Source organism: Aptenodytes patagonicus, chromosome 6, assembly GCF_965638725.1.
Source record: "Aptenodytes patagonicus chromosome 6, bAptPat1.pri.cur, whole genome shotgun sequence".
NCBI classification, from domain to species: Eukaryota; Metazoa; Chordata; class Aves; order Sphenisciformes; family Spheniscidae; genus Aptenodytes; species Aptenodytes patagonicus.
In genome coordinates, this window is record NC_134954.1 from 24,577,725 (window position 1) to 24,598,709 (window position 20,985).

At 41.7% G+C, this 20,985-nt stretch overlaps 2 protein-coding genes across 28 annotated transcripts in view; one reads left to right on the forward strand and one right to left on the reverse strand.

Moving 5' to 3' along the window:
• Positions 1-1,103: 1,103 nt before the first annotated feature.
• The window catches only part of LOC143161987 (uncharacterized), a 99,786-nt gene continuing 79,904 nt past the window's right edge, over positions 1,104-20,985 (reverse strand). For 15 of the 26 annotated variants that reach the window (XM_076341566.1, XM_076341563.1, XM_076341562.1 and 12 more), the window contains 3 exons: positions 9,885-9,971; positions 9,215-9,388; positions 1,104-6,744 (listed from right to left, as the gene is read on the reverse strand). In XM_076341566.1, coding sequence (XP_076197681.1) covers positions 6,660-6,744; positions 9,215-9,388; positions 9,885-9,971 — 346 coding nt within the window. In that variant the 3' untranslated portion in view covers positions 1,104-6,659. Of the gene's footprint in view, positions 7,110-9,214; positions 9,408-9,884; positions 9,972-10,497; positions 10,789-16,800; positions 16,841-20,985 lie in introns of those variants that run through there. The other 11 variants (XR_012995622.1, XM_076341570.1, XM_076341567.1 and 8 more) reach the window with 8 other exon arrangements.
• Positions 16,571-18,115, forward strand: LOC143161986 (uncharacterized). Of its 2 annotated transcripts, XM_076341551.1 has the most exons (5): positions 16,577-16,630; positions 16,717-16,829; positions 16,924-17,032; positions 17,303-17,507; positions 17,780-18,115. In XM_076341551.1, exons 1-5 carry the CDS (start codon positions 16,620-16,622, stop codon positions 17,936-17,938), a joined length of 597 nt encoding a protein of 198 aa, XP_076197666.1. In that variant the 5' UTR covers positions 16,577-16,619; the 3' UTR covers positions 17,939-18,115. The 2 variants fall into 2 exon arrangements, 1 of the variants encoding a protein (XP_076197666.1); XR_012995619.1 differs by lacking the exon at positions 17,780-18,115 and having other exon boundaries at positions 16,571-16,630; positions 16,924-17,107; positions 17,303-17,733.

The following is a 20,985-nucleotide window of genomic DNA, read 5'->3' on the forward strand; positions in this document are numbered from 1 at the left end:
ATTGGGATGGGTCCAGCACTACTTGTGCACTACTTAGGCAACAGGCAAGGCTTCTTGAACACGCAGGTCCAGGTAAGTTGCACTTGGGGGCCACGGGGGGTCTTCCCCTTCTGGACACACCTGCCCTGCTGTTACTGCCACTGCTGTTGTTCCTAACGCTCTTCCTTTTGTGTGTAATGCAGGAAAAAACCTATTTCTGTTAGCTATTGCCATTCCCAAAATAGTAGTTGTGGATCTCAGAAGCTCAGTTGGAAGGTCACAGGGAGAGCTTGTAACAGGCTTTTATCAGGAACCCAATCAAAGGGTGGGCAGAAAAGCACTGTCTGGTACAGCGTTGACAAGAAGTATCCCATAAGAAAACAGTATTTCACCTTTACACTACCAGAACTAGTCCCCTAATTTAGTACTCTCTCTGTTTCCCCACCCATTAGCATTTACAGTAGTTCTAAAACAGATTTGTATATAAAGTGCTAGTTGGAAAAGTGGTAACTGGCTTTCTTTTGTAGCTGGTGTCAACGAGACAGGAGCATATGAGTCCATTTTACACTGGCTTTTGTGATCATCAGCAAGTACATTATACGAGAGAATGGAGAAAATATTTGTTAGAAAGAAATATTTGTTCCCCACTCATGAGTAATCCTAATAAGAAAACCATGGATTCACCTTCAGAGCTTGTTAATGTCAGACCATGCTATTCTATTGCAAAAAGGCAGGCATTTTCTTTTATTTTACTCTAACAAGCAACTGTTGTTTCCCCTTCTGCTTAACGAGGTTTTATTTAATCATGCAGTGAGTCTCAAGTACAGCTGTTAATTCTATATTCTATTTATATCAACGGAATTTACCTTACATTAATGGTTGCAAAAAGTAAATAGTAATGTGCTGAGAACATGGAAAACAAAATATGGTTTCTGGCTTGCCAAATCTTCGTCACTGAGCATATTTTTCCTTAGTGGTTGCCTTGCTGTAGTAAACAAAGTTTTATTAGTAACAATTCTGTATTGATGCATAAGAAAATTAATTGCAGTCCTTCCTTTTCAAAAGAGGAAGTTGCTGTTTTGCTGTAGCATGACATACAAAGCCATAAAAAAGTGACAATCAAATTTTGGTTAGGAAAAACAAATACATTTATTGATACTACCAAAAAAAAGTAGTTCTGTGACATCAAAAAGTGCAGTTTTTATATGGTTGTTTAGTTAGTGATAGAATTAGAAGCAACACCATGACATCTTTATTTGTGGCTATATTTACTGAACAGTGCAAATACCATGTGGAATTAAGTCTTGAAGTTGTATTGCTCTCTACTAAAAATGTACAGAGTTGGGTAACTGAAATTAATACTAGCAGGCATACATGAAATGCAGTCATCAAGCTTGAAATCCTTGTTCAAGCAGAATTCCCATCAAAATCCAGTTTGGAAGTAGGTGTCAGCAAGCACTTAGCAAGTTTTAGCAATGTCTGTTACCATGAAGAAGCAGTTTTTAAATGCTTTGCACTCTGTGATGCATAGATTCATGTTTTTTTCATTAAGATGCTAGTCAAGTGCAGGCACTGCTGATGATTTAGCTTAAACCTGGACTGGTGACAAAGCCTGTGGAATTCTCAAGAAGTTTTTAATTGGATCTGAAATTGAGATGAATACGCAACCAGAGCATTCAAACCTAACATATGTAATAACAGTTGCTGGAACTGCAGTGAGGATAATGGATTCTTATTGCCTTTCCCATACTATGGCATTGTGCTATGGTTTGGTTTTGGCAGAAGATGATGCAGAGATTAAATATCACTCTGAACGCTGCCTGAAGTTGCAGGCATCAAATTGTTATGACTGGTTCTTTTAATACTGTTCCAAATACTAGAAGAAGTGCCAGATGCATTTACATTAAAACTAAACATGGTTTGGAAAAATAGTAGAAAATAAAGAGGTGAATCTCTCTCTAACAGAAGTGAACTGCAAATTTTCCTTTTACTTCAACATTGCAGTCACAAACCTGTAAAGATAATATGCATTCATTTGAGAATGGGACACCCTAATAAAATGAGATATTTGGCAATTATTATGTAACATATTATCCAATATCTCCAAGGAGATTTGCTCTGTGAAAATATATGGACTATTTCTCTCTGAATTAGTAAATCTTACACTTGTCTATTCACCTCTTTTTTTTCACCTTTTCTCCCTTTCTCTTTAGAGACAATAACAATTTCAACTCACATAAGCATGGTTCCCTTGAGAATGGTTCTAAAATGCTTTTGGAGTTATTCTACCACTTGAATAACCCTATTCTAGGTCAGCACAATTTGGCCTGTATTTTTAATTTGTTTTCTTTTTCAGTTTTTATATAATGTTTGAAAATGGAAAAAAAATCGTCTGCTCTACTGAAGTAGTAGACAGACAGGGTTTGATTATTGAATACCATGAGTGATGTAGATTTCCCTCCTTGGACAATAGTATTTGTTTGTACTGGCTGATCCTCACACTCTACAGGTAACTCAGTTCGACAGCACACAGTAATGTAACGTTATGACTAATCCAGCTTGTAAGCAGTTTTATTGTGGTCTCTCCAGTATAGGAGGTTTTGGCTTTTTTTCCGCATTGTTATACACAATTTTTAGATGATATAGTCATACAAAGAGAAGATCAGTTGAAGGAAGAGGTTTTTTCTGAATTTCCTAGTCTTTCAGCATCAGCACCTTCAGTTTGCATTATGATGACTGTATAAAAGCCAGTTTCTCACTTTTTTCCCCTCAGAGAGGCACTCAGAAGATTACATATCTTACTATGAATCAGGCACTGTCTAGATCAAAGATCCCCTGGGTTTTTTAAGTTTTAGGACATTTCTCCATCTAATTATGTTGGAGCTGATTTTTTTTCTTCTCATCTGGTGCCAATAACAAAGGGCAGAGACAGTAAGTGAAATCAATATTGTTCTCTGTTACAGAATTGCAGGTTGCACAATGCTATACAGCGGATCAAACAAAATTCTGAAAGAAGGTCTGCAGCGGTCCTCCATATCTCAAACACCTTGATGGGAAAGTTTACCTGCAAGTTGCATGGCCCTTACCCGATAGTCCTTACTATTTAGAGATGCTAATTGAATGCTGGTATGTGTAAACCAATGCAAAACAAGCTGAGCACAGGATGTGAACTATAAATGGAAGTTTTCTGAAGGAAAGGACGCAGGCTATGAGAAAATGTTACTGTCAGGGTGTGGGTGGCCCTTGTGCTGTTTCAGCGTGGGGGCTCGCCTTGCCAGCAATGACAGGGAGGTGGTGAGCATGGTCCTGCTCTCTTCTACCCTGGCTGAGGGTGACTATGGCAAGCAGTTCTCTTCAGTGAAAGACGTACAGGGCATAATTCTTGGTCTGATGGCTATATTGTGCTTCAGTGAATCAGAGTTTCTTCCCAGGGTGATACTAGGGGTGACTCTGTCCAGTCATAGTCTACTCCAGTTGGAAGATTATCGTATCATCAAGGTCTTTACAGGTACACATAGGTCAGAACAAACTGGAGGAGACAAAGATGATGGTGGAAGTATGATGCTGAAATACAGAACAACAGTGCAGTGGAACTGTATTTTTATTCTATGTAGACCAATATCACGGTTAACCTGTGTAAATATTTCAGTATTTACTCATGTGGTAAAAGACTTTTATAATGGTAAGTAAATATATAGTATGATAGATTTAGCATGCAGGAAAGTTCATGGTGAGCTCTGTAAGAATATGAAGGTTAAGCAATATCGATATACACGCAAGTAGCAGAAAGGGGGGTCAGATTTTTTTAAAGTTAAAATGTGCATGCAGGCATGCTGTTCCAATTAGCATGACAGTATACATGTAATAATCTATTTGAAATTACTCTTTTCAAGAATGTTGACATACTCAGATTTCTTAGTCTATAGCTCAATGCCTAAGAAAATACCCACTTTTCTTCCAGTGTACTTCACAGAACCAGGCCTTCACCACCATCATACACCCAATTTAAAAAAAAAAAAGCCGTATCTTCTGTATCATGTACTGTCTGTTTCTATAGTGCTGCTTCTGTGAATGGTATGCAGAGGCATTTCAGCTTCTGTTGAAATGTAATTAACAGGTGGATTTTAGAGGAATTTCCTGGAAGTTCTACAAGGCTTATAAATAATATCTCCCAATTTTTTCAGGTAATAAAACTGAAACCTAAATTGCAAATAATTCACTCAAAGCTGCAGACCAAGTCAGTGCCCAAAGTAAAATTAAAATCTAGGATTTCTTGATCTCCTTCCTACTACTGTGAACACTAAACAGTGCATTGTGTGAATTATCTATCTTGAGTATATACGTGCATTGTATAATACATGTTGCACTAGTCTGTTGTTTCTGCATCTGTATTTTTGCAGATGCATTGACACCACATAGGATATGGGGGGAAAAGTGGTTTTGAGTGTTAAATTACTAAAAGATTTTTGAGCCTATACTTCTTTGTGTGTTATCAGACAAGAAGGGAAACAAGGTTCTGCTTGTAACAGAGGTGATGTAGAGCAAAAACTTGGAAAGCTGGAGATAAAGTTGTGCAAGGAGAAGGGAGATGCTTTCCGTTCCCTCCCACATTTTCTGTTTATATCTTTTCCTATCGCATTAGCTTTCTCATTCCTGCTTCCCCCTTTGCATATGTGGCAGCAGGAGGAAATTTGCTAGGTTCCCGCTGTAAGATTCTCCACTGGTAGTCAGTGCTGCTGGCTTCCATGGAGCTTCAGTGGCTTCCCAGAGCTGGTGGTCTCGTGCTCGGTCATCAAAGTTCTCAAGCACAGCACTTTGAGGACTGCAAGCCAAAGTCTTCCATCGTCCTAGCAGATTGCTAGAGATTTTGCATAGAATGTGCATTTTGGTTACGTCAGCGTAACTGAAAACAGTAGTTAGATCTGGGATTTTGCTTTGGCCAGTATTCACAAAGACAAGCTGTGGGACGTGAAATAAAGTCAGTAACAGGAACCTGACAGACTTGTGTTATGTACCAAGAAACCCTAAATAACAAGTTCATATGACTTTACCCTGTAGAATGTGTAACGTGTATTACTTCCTTCCATGACTCATACAGTTGCACGTAGCTAGAAACCTTGTAACCCTGTTTTTGCTTTGTAAACCATTAGACTTAATACCTCTCAGCCTCATCTTGCTGAAATACTAAAATCAAAACCCACACCCTCACAGTCCCTGCTGACCCTCATTCCAGCCTGGACGAATTCCTCTCTGCAGTAGTTACTGGCATGAGCCCACTCAACTGTAAAAGAAAAAGCTTTATGACAGAGCACTGATGGTAGGATCGTGACTGCAGAACAATCCTTCTTCCTTTATTTTGAAGTTACATTTATAGGGAATAACACATGGTAAATTAAGCCATTCAGGGATCTACAAATACAGAGCGGAAAAAGCTGGGTAACGTATAGCATAGTAACATTCTGGTCTGTAAGGAATCTATCTAGACAGTATGGTAATTCAAATAATAACAAAAAGTTTTAATGGTTAAAGCAATCAGAATCTAATACCACATCTGGGTGGGTGCAGGGGGCAGAGATGAGCATTCTACAGTTATTCCCAAATGACACAGAACCTGAATTACAAGATCACATCACAGCTCTGATAATGAGTAAACTTGAAAGCACTTGTCCTCAATCTCTTCCATGCTGTGTTGCAAAGAAAAACTATCAGAATATCTTGGAAGGCATGGAAGTTAAAGGCGTGTTAGAGTTTTATGAGCTTACTTTCACAGGTTCTAAAACAAGAAGAAAAGAGTAATTCAGCAATGTTTTCCTTCATAAATTTTATGAGTATTAGCAGAGTTTTTTAAAAAAATTACAATAGTGCATTGTTTAGGTGCTTAGAAGAAAACAACAGAGGCAAAGAAATTTGATGTCAAGAATGCTTCCAAATTCACTAAATATAATGCAAGACAAAACGTGTTCTTAATTGTGCTGGTATCTATCTGGAACAACTACACTATCAAGTGGAAGTAATACAGAAATTGTGTACAGTCTGACTCTAAAAATTGACTTCTGGTAACACAAAGGACCTGAGAAGTACCCAGTGGATATCCATGAAAATTGGATTTGTTTATCAGTTGCTTCAATTTCCTACGTTTACATTTTCCACCACAATTTTTTTAACCATATGCCAACTACCCACCGAAGATTTGATTATTCACCTGCAAAAAGGCCCAAGAAAGGAGATGTCATAAAAATGTCATGGCTGTATATTCTTATTTTATTCTCCTCAGTGGCTTCCTGAAGCTTAAAAGGACTACCAAAACCCACACTTCTATATGTAGAGAAAATCACCTCTGCGTAAATATGATCCTCGTCTTGAATTTGTATGAGCTTTTGAAGAATCTGAATTTCAGTCCCTAAAAAGCCATGATAGTCTAAGCTAAATAACAGTCCTTACTCAAGCAAAGCCACCCTTGAAACAAGGCATTGTCTTTGTACTTGAAGGATTCCCGTTGCAATAAGCCACAATCTGAATCATTATCACTGCAAAAAAAGGCGCAGAGCCGCCACTCAGAAATACTGAGGCTGGAGCAGTGGCCCGCATGAAATTCAACAGGAACAAATGCAAAATCCTGTATCACAGCTGTGTTGGCTACGTGCTATGTTCCTGCGAGGGTCAAGAACCGCAAAAATCTGTCATAGCAATGTCGCTGCAGGCCTTAATGCTTGGTTGGACTCACGGTTCTTCAGGAGGATGGAGTGAGGGAACGGAGGGGTAGACCTGTGAGACAAATAATATGGTGAAAGAGTGCACATTGTGGGCTTTTTTCTCCAGCTGCTGAAGTCCTCTTTTTAGTCATAACAGAGTTTCTTAAAAAAAACCCTGAAAAGTGAAGAAGATTTAATGCCTAGTCCTTTGATGCCCTAGTCTGTTGAAACATGGTGAATGGTAATAAGAAATTGTTTTGGCATTCTTGTGCGGTGGATTACGAATGGCACCAGGAATAAGGAAATGTGTTCTGATCCTTGTATGGACACTAATTCATTCAATGATATCAAGTTAATTTCTTCATCTCATTACATCACAGTTACTCCATTTTCGAAATAAGGTTGATGAATCTCCAGCGTTGTTAATCATCTTGAGATCTGCAGTTATAAAACAACAACAGCATAGGCAGATTCAGGATGACAAATGATCCACATGTAGTTTCGTGATCCTGGCCTATGGCAAAAGCTGTATGTTGCCATGATAGTTTATTCAATAGCCTGTAGCAGTTGCTAAGCAAGCACTGTAGATTATGAAATAACTAATACTCAGAATTAAAAACTGTGGAAAGATTTATCAAGTTCACCACAAGACCTCTCTAAAGACTTCCTCAATTTCTTGTTTGGAGAGCATTTTAAATTCATCACCATCATCATTATTTTTATGTTGCTAATTCCCAGAGCCCTATTCAAGTTTTATACATTGAAAAGAATAACTGTATTATCCAAGTAGGTCTTCAGAAATTGACTTCTTCATTTATTTGTTACTCAATATGTATGGTCATTTTGTGGGTGTTAGGGTCTGGCTATAAATACAAAAAACTGATTGTCACGTATTCATCACTGTCTTATGTAGGTACTATCTAGCTTAGCTTTTCACTAGTACTTAAAAAACATGATTCCCTAAAAGCTTTTTCTCATGACATGAGAATGTTCATGCACAGGAGCAAGATTTACAGGGCTGGGCCCAAAGGTAGCAAGTATATTGAGGTTCTGTAGCTTTTGAAAAAAAGAAGTAGGAAACTTTATCTCTCTGCATGGAAGACAGGTCCTGAACATATAATCAGTGGCAGTCTCTATGAAGACAATCCTTTTGCATTGAAACATGATCCAAATGGGTGTCAAAGGTATGTTCGCCATCCACGAACATTAACTTCAACTCTCACACGTGGCATGCTGAAGGAGAGTCCAGTGTTTTTGTATTAAATTAGAGGAGAATGGATGCATTCCTGTTTCTAGAATCAAGACCATCCAGGCCTTTAAGACATTGTCCAGTGGCTTTGCATTTCAGTAAATGTGACTACTGAATCCTGACAGTGCCAGTGTTACAGCCCCTCTTGTCTGTTGCCTACTCTTGTCTCCGACAGACCCGTGCATATGGTGGCCTTACGGTGTGCTTGCAGCAGAAAAAATTCTGCATTATCTATTACAGCGTGGCTGTCCATACAGGTACACACAGCAGAGTCCACTGCTGGGGACAAGCTCCGTGCCAACATCAGCTTGCCAGTCTGCTGCCCATCAGAGCTGGATACACCCTGGCCAGACTCAGAGCTAGGTGCAGGGCTGTTTCCGCTCTAGACAGATTACATTGCAGCAAGCTTGCTTACAGAGAGCAAAGGTGTGCAAGATGGAGTCTGATCCTTTGGGTATTGCCAAAGTGAATAAAATTTAAAGGTATGCTTTACCTATACCAATTTTGAGCAATTCCCATCCTTAATGTAAACCTCTGTAGGATACAATGTTTGTCTCCTTAACCCAGGATATGCCTTTGTAACCATGACTTAGTTTTGCACACATACGTATGCCTCTAAAATTGTCTAGTCCTGTCTAAGCAGCATATGATATTCATTTTGGGGACATGTACTTATACCTTGGACCAGACCAAATCTATAAGCCTTAGGGGTATATAGAGTAGCTTTCATCCAAAGCTTAATTTTATTTTCAATTCCGTTGATGAATTTACTGTATTGATTTCAAAATCATAGGGCATGTTAGGTGGATGGCTAAAATTTCTTCAGAAAGAGGATTGTGTATTTATAAGGATAACAGTAATATTCAGAGTGATATCAGTAAGGGTTATAAAAACAATAAAAAGAGTTTGGTTAAGGAATTAATACATTACCACACAGAATAACAAATGAGGAGTGGGAAAATACGATTCCTCTGTGGAGGTTTTGCATAGCTGCCTCCCACTATTCTGCTTTCCTCTCCCTCTCTGATCATCGGGGCTGGACACTAGATTGTATACATCACTTTAAAGTGGTAGACCTCTTTTGCCCACCAGGTGGGCAAACATCAAGCCAATGTGGTCACTAAGATCTTAAGTCCCTCATAAATACGGTGTGGTTTTACTAAGGAGCATGAATGACTATGGTAAAAATATAGTAGAGACCAGGCATTTAAGTTTTTTTGGAGGTATATACTGTGAGCTTGGCTGTTTCATGCTGTGGGAAAAACAGTGTGCTTGTTCTCCGCTGCATTCTTACCTTGAGATTGCTTGTGCGTGTTTGTTCCTTCCAGTTCGTTCTTCCAAGCAGTGCAGACAAGCCCTCAGTCCCATCCTCCCGGAGCAGGCACAATGTGTCATTATGTCTTGCGGTGACTTTGTAATGTGGAGAAACTGGCATGGGGATGAGATCACGCTTGTTCTGTTTTCTGACCTGAAGGAATGTAAACCCACTGACCTCATATATATGCAGACGTTGGCAGATGCTTTTATTCATGCCACTTTGTAATTGAAAATTATACTTAGCCCTTATACTGCATCATGCAGTGCAGAAATTAACAGCAAGTGGTCTTACAAGATGCCACCGTTGCATCCCTTGTTCCCTGGGCAGGCCTGTGAGAAGCGACCAAGAACAGAAAACCTGGCTACTGCGTTAGTTACTGCAGAGGACACCTCAGAGGAAAAAGTGTGATGGACAACGGAGTCTCTAGAGGCTACCAGCTGAATCCAGGTGAGCTGTGGGAAAATCCTCTTGAATGTCCGAGACGCCAGTTACCTGCCTCCATAGCTGCCTCCATGCAGCTGTGGGAACCCCCGTGGAAGGTGCCTGTGAATTCCCTTTGGAACGCATTCATTCCTGGCGTGACTTCTACATGGAAGTCTGGCAGTCAACAACCTCACGAGTGTGCAAACTGCACGTGCTGTCTTACCTGAAACCAGCCTTCTCCACGCTCTGTTGCAGCTTAGGTTGGCCCCAGAGGCAAATCCGTGGCATCCCAGTTGAACAGGGGTTACTCCTGAAAAAGATGACATAGCCCTTTGTTCTGTTCGGGCAGGGAGTATGTTCTGAAGAGGATCCATCTCCGAGCAATACATGGAAGGAACAAGCTGTCCATGCAAAACAATTGCTATTGCAGTCTAGGTCAGTGAGAAGTTGGTATTAACCTCTAATCATATATCCTCATTTTCTCCTATAAAATTGGGTGCTCGGGCAGCATAAGCTGGACTTGAAAGGTAGAATTTACTTGACTTTAGCTTGTCTAACTCTAGTTGTCTACAGCATAGGTAGTTGAGAGCAGGGTGCAGAGGTTCCTAGTGTGCTCAAAGGATACCTTCAGCAGCATTCAGGGTAGGGGCATTTAGGTGTAGACTCCTTGGTGGCAATCACTTATACTATGTAAGAAGATTACGATCCCTGAATAATCCTATTTTAATTAATATAATTAATTATATTAATTATAACGTGCAGAGAGAGCTTCCACCAAAAATGTGCCAGAGAGAGCTCCCTGCTACTGGTGCACAGAGGATGTTCCAGGATAGGATAAAGCAGGGGAGGCACACGGGAGAGTCAGTTTTGTTGCACTGCCTTCTGCATGAGTGAAGAGTGGTGAAATGCCACTCGTCTGAGCTGACCTTGCAGAAGGGCTGCGTGCCCCCAGGCAGTGGGGCAGGGACCTGGTGCCCTGCTCCCAGCTGAGACTGAGCTTGGGTGGATCAGTCTTATAGCTTGATGATGGTGTGCCCTCCAAATATTTTTTTCCAGTTGAAACAATATCTTATTCTGGATTTTCTATTAATCAGTTTCCTTCCTCCAGTGAGGTTGGGTAAAAAGCTCTACAAGCAAATAAATAAACAGAATTATAATATGTCCACATTGTGCTTAAATATAAATTATTTATTAGTATTACTTCAGCTACAATAAATAAAATAATGTCTTACAGAAAAATAAAACTTATAAAAATACTATGGTATAGCTACAGGGAAGGAAAAGTTGTTTCCATTCCAGCAACAGAGTTTTTGTATTTCCGTAAGAACCCACTTACTAACCCAGTTCAGTCCCTGCTGACTAGAGAAGTCTGGGGAGTGGAGAGGAGCAGAGATAACTAAATGTTTAAGGAAAAGCTCTGATGAGGATAATTTAGAAAGTAAGCAGCATAATAAAAGACCTGTCCATTACGACTACAGGTTATTATCCCATCCCAAACCAATCTCTCAACCCAAACAATTTTATTTTCAAATGCCTTTGAAACAAAAGCAAGCATGTACTGAAAATACAATGAGAAAATATTATAAGGTCTGTCCATTTGCATGCTATGGATTCATGAAAGATACTTCTGTATCTTTACAGGATATGTTTGTGCTATGCTCTGAATTATCTAGCTTTACTTTGATTTTCAGAAGCTGTAATGAGATGGCTCATGGTTCAAATATGTATTAGGCTGTATTAGTGAGGAAAAAAAAACCCCAACTGTTCTTGCGTTTGACATTTTAAGTGCTTTTTAGCAATGTTGAATATCCAGACAAACCAACATTACTTTGAAAGCTACTGTAGAAAATCATCAATGATAGTATGGCCAGAGACAATTATAAATATGTAAAATAAACAAAACTGGCATTTTCTAAATATGCTTCTAAGGTCTGATCATTTGCTCTGCATCACAAAGGATTCATAGATGTGCTACAAAGAGTAAATCTGTATATATAGCAAAATTAAAAAATAGGTCATAGTTACATGCAAAAATAACACTGCTCCTTTAAGAATGAATAGCTAAGAGTCATTATACCAGGTCCTACGTCCACACGAGCAGAGTTACTGACTCCACTGAGGATAGCTGTGGGAGCAGAGGGGTGTGAAATCAGGTCCAGTTTTTGTTTGCTTATTCTAGCATAGATCCTCCTTAGAAAAGCAAGAAAAAGGCTCTTTATTCCTGCAAAACTTGTGGCATTATCCTCTGTAACCTTCATGAGGGTGGGAAGTTAATACCAGAACCTTTGCACAGCTGCTCCCAGCCAGAGGAGTCAGCACAAACCTGGGCACTCCTTAACACAGCACTGAGTTACGCTGACCCCCCAAAATGCAAAGGGTTATTACCGCAGGAATAAATCCTCTTTCTTAGAAAGAGAGGCATAGAATTTAGGGTGGAAATGAAAAGGTTTGGTCGTGTTCCCACTGAAGCTGCTTGAAATGCGTAAGACTGAATTATCTAGGGAGTATGACAAAAGTCTGACAAAACCTGGCAGTTCTAATTAATAGTCTCTATTCAGTTGTCAGAATCCAGTGGGCCTACTTCAAGACAGAGAGATGACAGATCAGCCTCTAGTAACATCCTGTGTAGATGCCTTTAAGGTAGTAAGATATATGTTTAAAAACATATACTTAGTCATCTGCACAAATCTTGAAGTCTTTCACAGATGCCCAGATGCACAGAGAATTGTGTCTCAATTACAGATTTCCTTGAAGGAGACACTCAGTTTAACTCCCTAAAACAAGTCAAACCTGACACAAAAATGATTAATTATTGAACAAAAAGGTATCATCATGACCATCTGTGAATAAAAAGAAGGGAGAATTTTTTTTTTTAATTAGCCAGATGAATAATAGATTTCAGAATTGCTAAAATGACTGCTTAACATGGTTTTGGGTGCTGCTGTTGTGTTTTGCAGTGACAGAGATTTCCATAGGAGAAAAATGTGGAATCCCAGCCTAAAATCTTACATTGCAGAGGTAATGTCTTTGTCTTCGTATTGTGCCAGAACTGGCCGTCCGCTAGGGAATGTCATTGAAATGCTTGCAGCTGCCAGTGAAAGCACATCAGCCCCTTTCACTAACTCTAGGTATGGCAGGGATTTCTACGTGGTCTTTTCTGGCAGTCAGTGCTCAGCTGCTCAGCAGATCTCCCTTTTATAAGAAATCACACCATTTCTTGTGAGACACATGCAGCATCATGTACAGGATAACAATTACGTCTGACCAGACCAAACCTCGTGGCATTAGCATTATCTCAAAGTTAGCCGTTGAATTACCGTGGGTATGTTCCTGCTTCATAATGGAGCAGTGCACAGTGGAGCTGCACCCGAGAGCAGCATCGGGTCACAGGGGGAGCTCTGAGCTGTCGATACCCCTCAGGGCATCCTTACTGCAACTGCCTTCTTGCTTTGGAGGAGGTTCTTGTTTGGAGAAGATTCCCCTCAATGTTGGAGCCCCTAGAAGAGCTTTTCTTTGTGGGAAAAAGCAGATCTGTGAAAATCCTCAGGCCAGCCTGGGGATCCCCCATTCCAGGAAGAAGCCGTAGAGCCTTTGGGAAACAGCCTATACCTGTCTTCTGCAGGCTGTGGAGGAAAGTTTATCTGTGTCTCCTGACTGTGTACTGATGTGCACTAACCGTGTTTGTGGGTAAACACAGCAGAGAGTGTACTTCCAGCTTAAAGGAGGTAAGGTCAGCATGGCAGGCTGAGGGAGCAGAGCTGAGCTTTAGCTCACAGCTGAAAAGGTCTGGTCTCCACTGCTCGCACACAAGGACAGTGACCATGCATGACTTGCACCACAGCTGAGTATTTAGCCAGCGGTAAGCACACTCCTGGCAGCAAAGAGAAAGCAAGAAAGTGAACAGTGACAGAAATAGGCCTTCAGGTTGGTACTTCAGTCTCCATATCAACCCTGTGAGTGAATTCATATACCCTCAGCTGATCAATTTTCTTTCATCTGCATAGCTGTGTTGAGATCCACAGGGTAATATAGGGTCTCCCTGCACACACACCTGCCCTGCATGAATGCCTCTTGTGCGGCTGCTGGGAGATTTTGGAGGCTGTGAGCCTATGGCAAAAAATAGGTGGGTCTGGTTTGCCTAGTCATCATGTTTAGTATTATACATGCCATGATGATGAAGCACTGTAAATCATGAGTCTGCTTGCATTCACTGACAAACCGGTCATGCAAAAGGCTCTTTGGAGTAGGAATTCAGCAGAAGGCATTTTACATCTGTCAGAAATAATTCAAGGGTGTGGAGTGACTCATTGGGAACTGCATGAATAATCAAGAATTCATTTTCAGTAAGACAAAGCCATGAACTTTTGTCTGGCACATCAGTGGGGAACATGTTCCCTGTGTTAGGGATTGTGTTCTGGGGACTGATGCTAGCAAAAATCCCAGAAGGAGGGATTTTTTTCCAATGAAAACAGACTGGCCACTTTTAAAGTGCAGTTTTGTGTATGCCAATATAGCATGGATGTAAGACTGCAAAGCTCAGAGTAGAAAATAAAACTCTGAAAGCAGGCAAGCCTTGCACTGGTGTGTGGTCAGAAGAGTTTCTGCTGTAATCAGACAAGTGATATCACATCTCAAGGTGTGTCAGTTTCCTAAATCAAAACAGTATTGCAGTGAATCAACAAAATAAATCCACAGGCTTAAAGCAGGCGTGGGTTGGGATCAGTCCCAGACAAAAGCCCTTTCCCACCACCAGGTCATTCTTCCCTCGGGAAGGCTTGCAGAGCACCTGCCCTGCAGCAGGACTGCAAACCTTCACGTAGACGACAAGAGGGGCTTCTCTGCCCGAGCAGCCTCTGGCTCCTGTGTTTGTCTCCATCCCTTTTCCCAGGCATCTCTCCTAAACGAAGCTCTTCTGCAAAGGGGCTGAGGTGAATCTGTCAGCGATGTCTTACTTACCATAAACAAATTCTCAGAATATATACCTTAACCTGTCATGACCCTCATATGTAATGGTCAGCAGGACCTGCATGTGCAGAAAGGTGACTGGAAGAAAATGAGGGTAATCAGTGAGACATCTTTCCTACCCAGACCCTGGGGATACCTTCTCTACCGTACAAATCTAATGAACACTTCTTGAGATATCACTCCTTAGATTCTTTTTCCAGAACAGAATTCTGTTTTAATTATAATCAGGTAACATGTTAGGTAAACAGCTAATAAGTCTAATTAATAGACAGAATGAATAGCTTTGAGAAGCAGTCGATACCAGGTAATCCTTAAAAATAAAGGATTAAACTAAAAATCAAGGCATAAAATTTGAGACTGGAACAGAAAAATGGGAAATGAAATCAGCCTAAGCTGAGCGCTTTAACATTAGTCAAGGATTCAGTTCTTTCCCTTGCCCCGTAAGAAGCAGAGAGATTTGTGTTTCAAAGGAGTGATGGATTAACTATTTCCTTTGCCCTTGGCCAAGGCTAGAAAGTTGCCAACCACTGCTGGTTCCCACTTGCTGTATGGAAAATGAGGAGCTTGATTTTTTTTTTTTCTAGACTGCAAATCAGGCAACAATAGGAGTTGTGCTGATCTGAGGTTTTGATTTGCTGTGCCACGTAAGAAGAACGGCGAGAAGCGGGGGAAGGTGGGATCATTTTTCGGCTGGCCTGTGCCAAGGTCCAGAGTCAAGGTACCCTCCAGGGTCAGGCGCTGTGACTCCCAGCTTGTTCCGTCAGAGCTACCAGGTACCGCATCTGCTGGAAGACAGAGCTGTCTCTGTCACAGAAACTCTGAGAGCTGGAAATATCAACAGCACTTGGGAACTGGAGACTTGGTAAATGTAAGAGATGGTAGGAAAAGTTTTATAAGCTGGAAAAGGCTGGGAGAAAGCTTGCAGGTTCCGGTCACAGATCAGAGAACAGACGAAAATGCACTAAGGGACAGGCATTAGCTTGTGTTATGTGTGTAGTAAGGTCCAGAGGTTGTCACTACAGATCAGGTATTTCCAGCACTTATTTTCTTTATGTAAGTTGTAAAATACTTCCAAAAAGTACTGGTTAGGCGACAGGATAATCTACCCTTGATCTGTTCTTGCAAGGACAGGGCCGCTGTGGGCTAAATTATCATGACCACAACTTAGCAGCACTTCATAGGACCACATGAATAAGACAGGCAGCGAACGTGAGCTCCGAGAGCACAAGTCCATGAAGAAGGCATGTCTTGGAGCAGGGCGAGGAATGCAGAGGCGTGTGCTGGAAGGTGTGGCAGGTATGTGTGAGCTGTTAATGACTGTGCTGAAGAAATCCTGGTGATACAGAGGTGAAGGAGTCCAAGAACTGGAGCACAACCCATGCTTTGGTATCAACTGAAGGACTGATCTGTGGCCGTAGCAGCTGGTGCAGGTTGCTGGCATGGAAATGCTGTTCAGCAGCAGCAATTCTGAATCTCACATGCTAGCAAAAGATATGGGCCTGCCTTGTTATTATCTTAATTTTCAAAGACTTTATAATGCCTTGCACAGCCATCCTGTCTTTCATTTGAGACTTCACCAGATAGGGCGCTTCACAGCTATTGCCACCCTCCTCTCCATAAGGCCTCTCTGAAGCTGACCTCCTTGTCACCCATTTACAAACAAGGAAAGACAGCAAAACTAGGGGTTTAATTTACTCTGATGCAAAGTGGGTAAAACTGAGAAATCTGATAGATGAAATGTGGCAAAAACACTGTCTAGCATTCATAAAGCTGAAATATGAAAAGCTTGAGTTCTGCAACTTGAAATGTACGCAGTCTGTCAGATTGTGAGTCAAAGCTGTGGCAGGATCTGAACGCACCTTTTCAGCCCTGCGACTGAGTTGCGAGTCTCTCTCTCTTCATTGTATGTGCTTCAGCTGTGGCATACCCATGGGACCTACACAATCCATATGTGAACACTGCTCTGCCTGCCCACATTGCCTCGCTGCAGAGAATGGCTCTCAAGTATGGGTTGTCAACATTGCACCAAAATTCCTTCCCCCCAGAAAGTTTGGTGCTGTTCACCTTATTTGCTTCATTGTCTTTCACAGTCCCCCTTGGTGGTCCCACACTGCTGTGAAGTGCTGTAGCACACTCCTGAGAACAGTCACAGCACAGCAGTGGACACGCTGGCCGCAATCAGTGCTTCGCACCTGGGAACAAGGTATGCCTTGCCTGGGAAATGAAACAGAGGCGTAAGTGATCTTTCCTAATGCCTGGCAGTTGTCCCACCCAGGCACCACCTGCTTCTCTTGCAGCCAGAAGGAAGGACAGGGATCACGCAGCTGGCAGGGGAACAGCCATGGACTTGGCCCCATGTCCGACCAGCAGTACACGATCAGGCATGCTACCAACAGATGCTCCCAGGTATTCCAGGCAGGAGACATGCTGCGTCCATCTCATCTAGACTTTCGAGATTTTCCATCCCAAAGACTTGGCTAGGTGATTGATGTTTGGGTTTGGTTTTTTTTTCTTTTTTATGTGTGGTAACTTAAGATGTTTACTACTAGACAGGATTTTTGGTTCCTTAAAAAAGCCAGCCAGATTCAGCTACTGAGAGCAGACATCTTCAGTGGTTGCACTGGGTGTCTGCCGACTTTTGGCCTTATTCTTTTATCTGTCTTGTCACTAACCCAGGTCTGCTGATGTGGAGGGATTGAGTATATGGTGCCAACAGCCTCTTGGAGATGTATTCCTGCCCCTGCAGTACCCAGAGTCACTGCAAGCGCCTGCCCAGCACTGCACAGTGTGGTGGGAAATGGGCATATCAGGAGGAAGGGGAAGCACATGCTGTACTCTGTTCTGGGGTAATGCAACGAGGGCTTTTTGTTGGAAACGTGAGGTATGTGCCAAATGTTATCATTGCCATTCAAAAAAAAGGGCTGCTCTGCTACAGTCATCTATGTTTCAATATCTGGTTATTGTGAAAGCTAAGAAATGCCATCCTGTCCACAGTAAGAGACCATCTCTGAATCATATCCTTCAGTAGTTGTGCCAGGAGGCATGCAAAGGAGGTTCTCATCGCTATGTATGTCAGTAATAAAGTTTCCTGGGAATAAGTGAGGGGTCTAGAGGCTTGTGGTATTTGTCTCATGAATTCTTTTGTTTGCATAGGTTGGTCCTTGGGAAGCTGCTGTAACACACCAGGAGAAGAGCATGTTAGTCATTCCTTTACAGGAGCTTTGCATATCCCTACCCAAGAGGAAAATTAATATCATCACAGTGGTTGTCTGCCGAGTCCCTGGCTTTTCTGAACAGATTTGTGTCAGCTGAGAAAAGTGAAGTTGACCTTGTATGTAGACAGTGCGGTAGCACCGCAATTAAACTCTAATTCCTTAAATGTATGCACTTGGGGGTATTCTCTCAGTAAAAGCTAGTGCATCCTGTGCTACTGATTTCTTCCAGGTTGACTCATATTTAAATCTAATTGTTGCAAGAGAAGAAGAACAAGCCTAGTCAGCCAAAATGGTTATAGGAGGAAGAGAGAAATCAATTTAGGAAATATGAATCACTTGAACTTCACAAAATTCCTGAATGGGGAAGCTGGGGCTCAAAGATAATATAAAAAATCTGTTCAGTACTGGAAACGAGCCAAGTCCTGTGGCTCCTAAATGGGTGTGTAACCACAAGACTTCCTGTCTTCATCTAAACAAAGATGCTTGCTCATCATTCTTGAAAAAGATGCTACTCTAATCTTTTTTGTTCACGTAACAGTGCAAAGAAACTTAGCTTTGTATGTTAAGTGTCAGTGCAGTTTGTGATGTGAGAATGAAGCAAACTAACAACTCCATCATGTATCCTAGCAAAGTCCGAAGTAAATTTAGTGTTGCAGCTAACGTTATAGAATAATGGTTTCCTGGTGAGATCTAGTATATTCAGTGATTACAAAATCACATGCTTTGGTGAAAAAGGGGATTATAGTGACTGGTTTAAAATTGGCTACTTGGCCTGACCAAACAGCTTTATCCACTGCAGAGATCATAAAGATTTTTATCACAGTGGGATTAAGGCATTGATTTACATCTGACAGTAAATTAAGCTGAGATGAGTGATGTTGTAACCATCTCCAGTTTCCTGCCCTGACTCTCTTGGATGTTGCTAACCCTGGAGGGAAAATGCTGAACAAGACTCCTAGCAGCTCCTGACTCAGTGCAGCTTACAGCCCAGCGCATTAAAGATTAGTAGCACTTATTTCAATATATTGCAGTAGTAAGAGTTGACTATGAAGAAATGCGTAAGACCCTAGCAAAACTGAGTACAGGACAATACAACAGCAAATTATATTTAATGTATATAACTGTAAAGTGATGTAACTAGAAAAAATTATAGCTTCACCTATAAAAAATGAGCTGACCATTACCAGGCAGGAGTGAGGCCTCAAGCTTGTGCTAGATAGTGTGAAAACATCAGCTCAGTGCTCTGCAGTGGTCAAAAAACCCAACAAATTTAACACTGGCAATTATTAGGGGACCAAAACAGAAGACGTAAGTATGGTAGGGTACAAATCCAGGGTTCAGCCACACACTGAGCACCATTTGCAGTTCTGGTCACCTCATCTCCAACAGATACATTAGAACTGGAAAAGATTCAGAGAAAGGCAACATGCTAGAAGCCATCGAACAGGGTGGGTAAGGGTGCCTACAAAGAGCGAGAGATCACAAGAGCCAAGTTCAAAGCAAATCAGAGGAGGTCATTCCTCATACAGCAGCACTAGCCCTGCGGAACGCTTTTCAAAGGGCATTTGCGAAAACATGCAAAAATTTCTCAGGGACTCAAGGGGGAAATGGACAAGTATGTGGAACAGAGCCAGTGGGAATTACCAAAAAGTCCACAACCAGTTCATAAAATCCCCTGAACTGAAAATATTAAAGACTGGAAGATTATCAGGGGAAAAATAGCAGGTAGGTTTGCCATTTTCTTACTGTTTTGTAGGTATCTGCTTGCAGCTGGGTTGGGAGAGAAGGCCCCCCCCCAAGAACAGGGGCCTTGGACTGATGCAGTATGGTCTGTGTTACATTGTACACCAGACTATAAAGTGTGGCTTTTCAGAGGCTGCTGTGTGTCCTACCCATCTGTTCTTGCTTTAGGGCCAGGAACCTCCCAGACAGTGATGTAGAAAGCAGCCTGTGGTCGTAAAAGCTTTGGGCGTGCAGTTCAGTCCACCACTGCACATGAATCATCATCCGACTGCACCATGATAGATTTACTTAGGAACTGAATACCGTCCTTCACAAGAGTCAGTAAGAACAGCCCTGCCTCTGCCTGCACGTCTTCAGCACAGGGAATTGGCCAGCAGCAATCCTGTATCCCATTTACCGGCTTCGCACTCTGTAATTATGGAGAAGCCAGGGAAGAAAAACAAGACTGATCTCTAGCAGGGACCCAGTGAGGATCAGGCAGCAAAAAATGTCTCTGGGTTGGGTTCAAAGTATGCATGAAGAGGGAAGAAGCATGTTAGAGCGATCCAGCTCTTCACCACGTGGCCTTGCCATTGCTCAGATAGCGACAGTTGCTACCCCAAGACTAAACCTATGAGAAGTACACAGCCATTGATTGAAACATATCCAGTCTCTAGGCCTTCTGCCAGCAGAAAGGTAGCTGAGACTCCGTTAAGAGCATGATAAATCTCTGACATGCAGCTGAAGATTCAGGTAGTCTACCCCTTCCACTGTAGCTTGCTTTTTTCTAATTTTGTGTTGCTATTCCCCTTCTGATAATTGTCGCTCCTTGCTGAAAAGGCTGGACGAGTGTTTCAAAACACTTCTCTGAAAGAGAGATGTGGTGCTGGTTGTGGATATTTAGAGCCACTGTTCCGACTGATCACTGACGCTCACGGATGTGAGAGTCTGTGTAAACAAGCAGGGAGACAGATCTGCTTTCATACACTGACTCTAACGTCGTGGGTCTCTGGTCTCAGGAATAGCATCAGGAAAGGCGTCCTGCTGAACAGTATCCTTATTTAAGCGGTGGCTGCCTTCGCACGTGGGGTTCACGCCTGCACCTTCACTGGATGTTACTGTGTTCTGGTAGTCTGTGTGTTTTTCATTATAGTTTCACAAAGTTATAACTAGAGATTCATCTGTAATGGCACAGATTTTAGCCGACGAGAGAGTCGCACAGTCACTGTTCTCCCACCTGGTGCAATGTGCACAAAGCTCTGCTGAAAGCTTCTGTGGTGTGCAAAGGAAACACCAGATATTTTGATTCGTAATTGTCTCTCTTCACCTATTATCTTGGAAATTCACTGATTTATGTCCAGGCATGCAATGAAGTGGTTGTTTGGAAGTTGTCAGGAAAAGCCTCTCATTTCAGGTGTGAGT